The sequence below is a fragment of the Saccostrea cucullata genome, unplaced genomic scaffold (assembly GCF_032062105.1).
Source record: "Saccostrea cucullata isolate Sc308-1 unplaced genomic scaffold, CSIRO_AGI_Scuc_v1 ctg898, whole genome shotgun sequence".
In the NCBI taxonomy this organism is placed as follows: domain Eukaryota; kingdom Metazoa; phylum Mollusca; class Bivalvia; order Ostreida; family Ostreidae; genus Saccostrea; species Saccostrea cuccullata.
In genome coordinates this window covers 247,891-258,292 of record NW_026935768.1, presented here as the reverse complement: position 1 = coordinate 258,292, position 10,402 = coordinate 247,891, and the positions used below count along the sequence as shown (strand labels likewise).

The following is a 10,402-nucleotide window of genomic DNA, read 5'->3' as shown; positions in this document are numbered from 1 at the left end:
ATATACAAAAACGTTTTCATCAACATGTCCTGTCCATTTTTAAAAATTCTGTTCAAATTAAAATTATAACTGTTGCTTTTAAATTCATTTGTATTGATGAAAACATTGAAAAACGTTTCGACTTCTAATTTATAAATTTAAAAAACATACGCATCGTGCGATACAAATAAATTGAAAACTACAAGATATTTTTAGGATATCGTTAAATATTATTAATAAACTAAGCTAAATCAATTTATTTGTTTCCGTGTTTCTAAAGCACAGCTGTCGGGGGGTTTCGTGTTTGTTATAGAATATTGAATTTTGTAGATTTCCTATGCGTTTTACATAAAAAGATGAATGTGAAAGAAACAACATTGCAATTTACTAATTTAAAAAAAAATTGCTTACTTTCAATCTTAACTAGTATGAACCTTAGATAGTTATTAACTTTAAATGAAATGCATTGTTTTACTTTTGTAAATAAATTTAAAGTTCACACACAGTTTCTCTATATTAATTCCTATATTTCGACAAATACAAGGAAATGGAGATGATCTCGATTGACCCTCAGGAATCAAACTCAAGGAGAAAATGTGAATGCAAATAAAAATGAACAAAACGATTTTTGACAAATTAAATCTAATGAAATTAATTACTTCATGGCCCTGAGAAGAAATCGTATGCTTCCATGAAGAATAAACAATTCTTTAAACAGTTTACCTTTAATTTTTATCATTAAAAATGAATGCAAACTTGTAAATTTGCTACATGATTACAAATGAATAACAACTTACGACGAAGACTGAAATTTAATTCTGCTTATTTCAGTTTATGTAAGATTCATTTGAAAATGGTTTCAATCTTTTTGAAAAGAATTCAACAATATATACTGACACGCAAAAGAAACGCAACACCCTACTTTAGGGGGAAATAATTATGTAAAGTATAGAATTTTGTATCTTAAAATTATGAATATCTTCAGTTTGGTAAATATCGGTAATTTAACGCTTTAACGATTTCCATACCATAACCGGAAGTCAAGTTTGAGTTTGCTTAACAGAAATCAAAAATTGCATGTTTAACAAAACATTTGGAAATATTATAGAGTTTTAAGGGATTTTTACTGTTCATCATAAGTAATGCAGCAATATTTCAAGAAATAAACTCTCCTTTCGTTTCCCGTAACGATGCTAAAGCTGCTTGAAAATGGCTTATGTACGCATTTCCATTGCTCTAGCTGGAAAATTTCAATGTAAAGGTGATGGAGAGTTGTTGATGCAAAATTTCATTACATTACGCCTCAACAGGGTCTTGCGTATCAAATGCATGAAGGACAGTCCTTGTACAGAAAGTCCAAGGGTGGCTACACTGCTCATAGTTAGAGAAAATTCGACCGAATCATCTGAAAAACGGGCATTTAAAAATGCCAAAAAATAATTCCTCCGCTCAGATCTCAATATTAATGAACTTATTGTATCGTAGAAATTAAGATACAATTGTTGTTAAGGGCAGTCTAGCACGTTTTACTTGAATTGCTGGGAGGGGGGTGTTTTAACAGTTATATTTTACTTAGTAAAGTAAACAGATAAACAATTAACATTTTTATCAAGTCTCCGATGTTCTGAAAAGCGAGTTTATCCTTACTTTACTCGCTTTTGAAAATCATAGATAAAAAAAATCAAACATTTGTAGATCACTGCTTGTTGCGTTTCTTTTGCGTGTCAGTATATTTTAATGCATGCAATTTCAAACAGAATCAACATTTCTGAAAAATTGTTAAATGAAATGAAATTTTAAATTTTCTAAAAGGTGAAAGTAAACTAAAGTTTAAACTGTTTTTTTTAGATAGTAATAGCTGACGTCTTCCAAAATTCAAGAGACAACAACATTGCAACGACAAAACTACTTTTGTGCATCAATAATGGACAGAAAAGCTTTGATCTGGACATTTTTATTTTTAGCAAACTTCATCCATTTAGGTATGCTCTTACTCCCGCTTTAATAAATGATTGATGATTGATGATTGGTCAGTTGTTTAAAACATTACCACTCTATTGTTTGTTCTAATATTGTCTTACAGAGTTTTTAAAATGAGACTGTTATTTAAATTCCAGGACATCTCAACCCTGCAGTGGGTTTTAGTGCTTTACTTACGCACAACATGTACCTAGGTAATAAACAGGCAGTTAAATACGACAAAGTAATTACTAATTATGGAAACGGATATGACAAATGGTCTGGCCACTTTAAAGCTCCAATGAAAGGATTATATGTATTTTCCTGTTCTGTTATGGCTATCAACAAGAATTACATAAATATCGCATTGGTTAAAAATGGTCAATGGGTGGCAACAATTTACTCAAATCCTTCGTATTTTGATCAGGCTTCGGGGACTGTAGTCGTAGCCTTGAAGAAAGGAGACAGAGTCTGGGCAAGACAGGCAGATGGAGGGCGGCATGTGTTCGGAAATTATAATTTGTTTACAGGATATCTAATTTCTAAACAAATTTAAATTTTAAAAAATGGAATGAAAATCATTTATGGTTGAAATAAAAATTCTTATAAGAAGTTTTAAATGTTGGATGTTTTTTTTTTTTTTTTTAATTTGCTACAGTTGATAATGGAACTCATACAAGTAAAACGCACGGCAAACGAGATGATTTTTTTCGTCGTTTCCTTTTTATGAAGTAATATACAGGTACACCTATTGCACATCGTATTTATTCCAGCCTTATCGATTCGCAAGCATTTAAGAGCATTTTCTTGATAAAAACAGAGTGGAGATTGAACGATAGCTACTGACTATTTTTAAATAAAGACAAACTTTTGATGTGTAAAGTGATGATTCAACTATATCATCCAATCTCAGCGTTTCAAAAAAGGGAATGCTTTTTTAAAATGCATTGTACTGGGCACCGTAGTACACAGAATTATTGTGTCGTAAGTAAAAGATAAATGACAGTGCATGTTGATGCGTAGAGCTAAAAGTTTTTAATTGTTTGTTTTTCCATTATGTATTACGGAATGCTTAATCTGCCATATTTCAGAACAATACTGCCGAAGACTTTAAGACAGTTTTGTGTCATATGTGACATCACTCTTCTTAACGAAACAATACAAATGATCCAGAGGAGTAAATAAATGGGTTTAAGAATTAAAACAAATGCTCAATTGAATTCAAAATAGCCTCAAATTTAATCAATATAACTAACAGAAGAAAAACAGTTTCACAACTTTAATTGATTTAAAAAGACCTTATAATGGTGCACAGTGTCAGAGAATGCAAAGTATGTGGAAAGAAAATTGGCGATATACTTTATAATTAAGTAATTTCTTTCAAATCAAAGTCAAACTTGCACATTTTGTCCATGCTTTGTCGATTTTTCAGATTAAAACTGAAGGCCTATGTAAGAAACTTATTTTTTGTACGAGGTTTGTGAATAATTTTTTTTTCATTTTAATACATATAAGCAGTTTTTTTAGGATTCAATTTTGGCATTATTAGTAAGGCTTCTGAAATTGCCAAGATTAAGTATTTCAACAATTTCTCAGTTTAGGTTTGATAAATATCTATTTTAATTTTTGATTGTTTCCTTATGGTAACTCTTTGAAAGTTACTTGTAGATTAGTTGAATTCTTGATAATTCAACTTGAATGTAAATTCTGTCATGCGATAGTTCAGGAGCTAAGGAGGCCTTATATGCATGTAAATCTTGTATGGCTGCATTTGTGTCTGATGTCAGTGGGGAGGTAATTGAAATTAACATGGTAGGCCACGTGTAATTTGAATCTATTAGAAACATCTTTTTTTCAAAATAGTTATATTTACAATTCTATTTCACAATTGAATGTAAAAAAGGAATCAGTTTCTAGCTTGTTGGGTATGCCAGGGAACAGCGGGTATGACCGGTCGGAAAGGATCAATGCTCAATCCTCCATGACACCTGATCATCCCACATCTGATGTTTTAAAGATCTGTGTTTGCTCTGCCCCTATTTCGTATTGTTTTGTGGACTTTTGATCTTGAATATTGTTTGTTATCTCCATCATCATTTCGTAAGTTCGACGGTCACTACATTGATCTTGTAAGCAAATACAATTTATCATTAAGTCTAATGTTGACGGAAGTACATTCATACTAATTGTTAGTCCATTATTTATAAATTGAATTGACGACGGATTTTTCCGTTATTTCCCGATCATGACAAGGAGCTCACACGGCGGGAGGGATTGATCAGCAGGGAATGCTCACTTCTCCATGGCAACTGATCCCAACTCTGATGTTTCGGAGGTCCGTGTTTGCTCTGCTCCTATTTTGTATTGTTTTATGGACTTTGAAATTGAATACTGTTCGCTATCTCCTTATCCTTCTCCATATGTTTCATTCAAAACTTGGGATGATTTGTATTACGAGTGAAGCCTTGGCAAGCCTGTCCGTCTATCATGTTTTCTTACCCTATGTGAAGCCTGTAATGCAAATTATCCGACGCCCCTGGCTTACCAAACAAAATAGACAGAGACACTTAAAAAACATGGTTATATCTTCATGGAGCATGAGAGACATTTGGGCGAGGATAAAGATTGTCTTCGATGCGTGCCCAAATAATACATATTCCAAGATAATAAACGTGTACTTTTTCTCCATCCTGTAACAGATCTTTTACATCTGAACTCCAAAACAAACTATTTCCCGGTTCATCAATGTTTTCGGAACGTTGAAATACACCAATGACGCTTCATAAAGTCACTGACCAAATAAAGCTTTGGTTTTTATGTTGCGTTTAGTACGTTTGTGCAAAGGATAGTTGCAGGTTAAAGATATCGTTGTTAATATTATAGAATCACTAAAAAAAAACTTCTCGCTAAAAATATATATCATTTTTTTTTGGAAAAAAACATCTAAATTTGCGTATCGCGTATCGCTAGAATTTCAAATTTTACTCAAAAATAGGTCTGCTAGTACTTAAGTGCAGTTGATACCTTTGGGAAATATTAGAAAAATTTGAAGATATTACCAGTATTCAAACCATCAACGATAACTCATGCCTAGAAACTTTCGATGAAAAAAAAACAACCAAAAAAGGAATTGAAAGATCAATGAATAGCTAGGTAGTTCCATGAAAGGGTTCCAAGTATCCATCTGTATCATCAGTATTTTCCTCCGTAGACAATATTCTTTGTTTTGTATAGTTATAATACATGTTACTAGAACAATTGTAATCTTTGAGGTGTTTTACGTTTAACAGAGAATCTTTGCCAAGAGTGACATGATTATTCACATTTTGATATTTTCTGCATAGTTTGTCTTGTTCCTGGCTAGATGTGGCATTTTTTGGTTGTATACAAATTTTGCTGAAGGTTGTTTCATCTGATGAACTTTCTGGAACTTCCTCTTAGTAATGTACATTATATTCTCCTGCATGGTAATTCCAATTCTCTTCATTTTTCGACAATTTGATCTGTTTTGTACATGTTTTCGGAACACCGTTCGTTTTCCTAGCAAAACATTTGCATTTACCACAACCCAAACATATTCCTATCAGAAAAGACATGGTTGCTGCAACTACGATACTGATCAAAAACTCCATTGAAATAAATGGGAATTTCTCGCAATCTAGAAAAACAAAAGTCTTTATGAAGTTGATGAAAATACTTGTGAAATTTTGAAATATAAATCAAAGTTCAGTTGAAAAATTTGGTATAATTCAAACTGTGAGAAAAGATTCATAATTTAAAAATTTTTGGTGTATAATTGAATGCCTGATTATTAGTTCAAAGCAATATTCATAAAATAGGGAAGAAAATGCTTTTGGAATGCAACTTTTAATAATGTATTATTTATAATGATATATATACCTTCATCGCAGAACTTTTGATCGTACGTAGAATTAAATTTATTTTCTCTCACTCCAAAACGTTCTTTAGTGTCAGTACCGCTGGGAGTCGAACAATTACTCCATTCTTTATGCTGAACAAACTCCTCTTGGGCTGTTTCTTACAATAAAAGTTTATAATATTTCAGATTTTTTCCATCTTTTTTTCTAATTCATCATTACGTATCAACTCTTTCTTATCTAAAAAACGTAGCGATCTATCAAATTGTAAATATTCGTTATCTATATCGATTAAACTTTGGTGAAAGAGCTGCGATAAATCCAATCCCTTTTTTAAAAAAAATATTTAAAGTTAATTTACCATGACATTTTTTAACATTGCACGACCAAAGGGTTACTCTGTGAGCCGATCCTTTGCAATATTTCCCTCCTTTTTCTGGAACAGGATTATTGCATTCTCTAGTTTCTATCAGCTTTGAGACTCCTCCACCGCACGTAACAGAACAGCTTGTCATACCCTGGGAAGCAAATTTTGACCATTGTCCATCAACTGTAAGATGCAAGAAAAAATAATTATACTTGTAAAGAATCTTTTGGTATTTTTTTTTTTTTGAACTCAAAGACAATATTATGGAAAAATTACTTTAACAAAAAAAAAATTAATTAATAAAAAATAATAAATAAACCAAAAAAAATTGAAACTAGGTTAATAAAACACTTATGATATAGCAACAGAAAGAAAGAAACATCATTTTGAAATTTACAACAATACACAACCTGACGTTGATTTGTTATTCTGTAAGTTTGACGAACTTGGAACTGGACAGAATAAATTAGCCAGGTAGCAACCAAACACTCGATTTATCTGAAGACATGCTGGGTCTAAATTCAAATTGAAATTATTAAACAATTAAATGACTGGGATAAAAGGGATACATAAATCGCATTTAACGACGTTGGATCCTCATATTCAAAGTCTAAAACTTTTTTTCCAAGTATATTTTAAGTTTCTACATGCATAGCTTAATTAAATTCAAATAAAAAAAATGAAGGTATATATGCTTCTTTTGGCGCTACAGTACATTAAATATGACCGTTTATCACTGAAATTTGTGTCTTAAATAAAAAAAAAATGCATCTTCGAGGTTTTCCCTCCAGTATTTTTATCCAATTAAAGCATTAAACAAAATGAACTCTAAGTCAATTTTAAAAAAGACACCTAAATTGTGACTTAGAAAAATTTTCAAACTCTTTCGCATATTTATTTTTCTTTACGTTTCTGCACTAATAAAATGTTATTTTTCTGGCATTGAAAATTTTATAAGCAAAACAATTATTTCAAAGTCTTAAACTTTTTTCTGAGTTAAAGCAAATAGGTAAAAGTTTTCTTATATATTCAGAAAAGAACATCAAGGTGAGGGTATAAGATGTAAATTTTGAGAGATTACTAAAAAATGTCAATTTTACGTTAAAATTGGCTCAATTTTTTCCCAGATTTTCAGAATATATTTACGATATTTGTCACACTTCGTCGAAAAAAATCATAAGAAATAATTTAAAAGATATTTCAGAACCAGCATAACACATTTCACTGCAAAAAGAGCTTTGTTTGCAACCAGCATGGAAAAATAGGAATTTAAAATTAACAGTACTGTCATAGTTAAAAAGGGAAAAAACCCTGATCATTTTCTTCTAAAAAATCTTCCTCCAAAATATATAGTTCCTAGCTTAACTCTACTTGAATGGAATTTAATAGCGTTTTTTTTAATTAAATTTAGTTCAATTTGCATTGTAGAATTCAGATTTAATGTTAGAATTTAAAAATGATGCAGAATTTTATAAAGGACAGGACCCAAATCCACTCAAAAGCTCAGGATCGAACGTCCTTAAGGAAAAGAGCTGAGGCATGTAAATTGTAAAGAAGAAAAAAAATGAAATTTCATTACTTACATTTAAAAAGCTCTGAACTATTATAGATGTTAAATGGACAGCCCGAAATAAATGTTTCACAGCCTACTGTGGTTGGTAAGAGTTTCTCAACTTTAAGAACGACACAACCGTCTATGTTCAATAACAAATTAAAAGCATTACTCATGAAAAGCAATAATGATTTATTTTCTAAAATATGAACTTTAATTAACCCGAACAGTACGACAAATACTTCTAGATTAAAGAAAAAGAATACGTACGAACGACGTGATAACAAAATTGATATAATTGAATACTAGATGCTGTCATGAGACAGTAATACCCGCACTAAGGTGTTTGCCTCTAAATGCACACTCCTTTAAATTGGGCTTTACCAAGGAAAAAGTCAATATAATTCAATAATTTACATAATAGGGCCTCCATGTATTCATCAAATTGAGCATAATATTCTCAAGACGTGACCATGTGACCCATGGGCCTCGATCTTATAGGTACTTCATATTCGTAATTCATTACCAGTCTGAAATTAAACAACAGAATTTAATTAATGATGTAAATTAGGTTTGATAAAGGGGGATATAAATTTTTGGCCCATAATCGGAACTTTTTAAATCTATTTTCTCATATAGATCAACAACAAATAATATTATTCAAATTAGTGTAAAGCGTTTTTGATGATTTTTTTTCAAAATGTACAAACTTTTTTATATTTGATTAGGCAGAAACACCTTGAAAGCTGCCATATACCCAATCAATTTAGTCAACCCCCACTCCTCTCCCATCAACACACACACACACACAAACACACCCTATTTTCCTGTTTTTGGAAATAAGCCTAGATGGCAAAGTTAAGATAAAACATCTTTTGTAAATAATAATTTTAAATTTGTTCATGTAATATACATGTATCTGAACACCTGCATCACATTGGACTTGCGTCACTTACCCAACTTAAGTACTAGTTTTACCATTATCATTTTTAGATAGCACTGCACGTGCAGTACAGTCGTTTGGCCAGTTCCGAATAAGAAACAGATTCGACAGTGCTATAAATATACTAGGAATTATATCAAAATCTAAGTGTTTTTTCAAGGTAGTTCGACAAAAAAATTTATTTCGCATGTCCATTTTACCAGTTACGAATAAGCCGACATTGCAGACGTTATCCATTGGCATGCCTAAGAAAAGATTGCTTACCAATAAATTATTTGTATTTCCAAAGGTTGAAGAGAAACTAGAGGTACTGTGGGCACTGAATTATGATTATTTAAAACAAACTTTTTACTCTGGGAGACCCGAAATAAATGTCAGGTCAAAAAGTAAAATAAAAGGTCACAATGTCACAATGCAATTATATTTCAAGTTGACGGGACCTATGGCAGTATCTATGTTTTTTCTCAGTAAGTACAAGTTTTGGTATAGATTTGGGTAAAATAGTCTGGAATGCAACTGGTTAGGTTAAAGTTTAAAGGATCAAAGGTCATCCGATGCTGCAATAAGACGAATTTCACATTCTGAAGAGTTATCGCCCGTTATCGACGTTACATTCAGTTACAAGATAGATCTACAGAATTTTTTTTCTGGGAGGGAGGGGGGATTTCCAGATGTATGTCAGAATTTCCTGAGAAGCAAATAAAAGGAAAAGTTATGGTGGTGTCTATTTTCTAGGGTGGAGGGCATCCAAAGTCTTTTTTATTTGCTTCAGTATATATTATAGTCCTGCAAGCGGGGGGGGGGGATCTCCCAATCCACTCCCTGTCCCTGTAAACAGTAATGACAAATGATCATGTGACTCCTAAATAGTAGGAAACTTTTTTCATTTGACTTTACATAATTTTGCTTTTTGTGTTATTATGTTATGTAAATTTAATGGTATAAAGGTTTTGAACCCCCTGGAGGTCATCCCCACTCTCCTAATGATTCTAACTGGAAATGTTCACAATATGACTGCATTAAATTAAATAAAAGTGCATCAATGATAAGATTGCTTGACATTTTATTCATCAACCTATCCTCCTAGAATTAGGAATGGAAATCATTCAAAGAGATGGACCACATTAAACTATGTGTATATATTAATTTTTTTTTAAATGTAAAAACAAGTTAAGTAGTAGTTTGCAAACATGAATAAACAGGGGTCTGGGAAGGGGTGAGGGGAAGGATCGAGTTCATGTCTCTTTACGTCTTAATGGTTGAAAACTCCTAAAATGAATGTTGACCTCAAATCTGACTTGTCCTCATTATTTTTCAAGTGGTGGTGTCTCCATTTGAGTGAAAAATTCCTGAGAAGGATGTTTAACAACAAACAAACAATTAAATGACATAAAAACACAATATTGATTTGCGTTAAGAAATATGCAGGGGATTTTTTCCATCATAAATCTTCTTCTCAAGAACAGCAAGGGCATTATTGTCCCCCGTTTTTGGGGAAAGGGAGGGAACATTAAATCTTATTTGTCTGTCAGTCTGGCCATCTTTGACAGTATGTGCATCTGTCACAATAAATTTAACCTTGGTCATAACTTTTGAATAATAAGAGATAGGGCTTTCATATTTCACATGTACATTACCACAAAACTTTCTAAATGTACTATGATTTTTTAACCCAAGTGAGACCTTGACCTTAAAATTTTACCTACTTTCCAAAAAATAACATT

General features: G+C 31.7%; 1 protein-coding gene across 1 annotated transcript; it reads left to right on the top strand.

Moving 5' to 3' along the window:
• The first annotated feature begins 1,837 nt into the window (after positions 1-1,837).
• On the top strand, positions 1,838-2,494 carry LOC134243714 (complement C1q tumor necrosis factor-related protein 2-like). The gene is made up of 2 exons (XM_062725945.1): positions 1,838-1,961; positions 2,097-2,494. Exons 1-2 carry the CDS (start codon positions 1,904-1,906, stop codon positions 2,492-2,494), a joined length of 456 nt encoding a protein of 151 aa, XP_062581929.1. The 5' UTR covers positions 1,838-1,903.
• Positions 2,495-10,402: the final 7,908 nt, after the last annotated feature.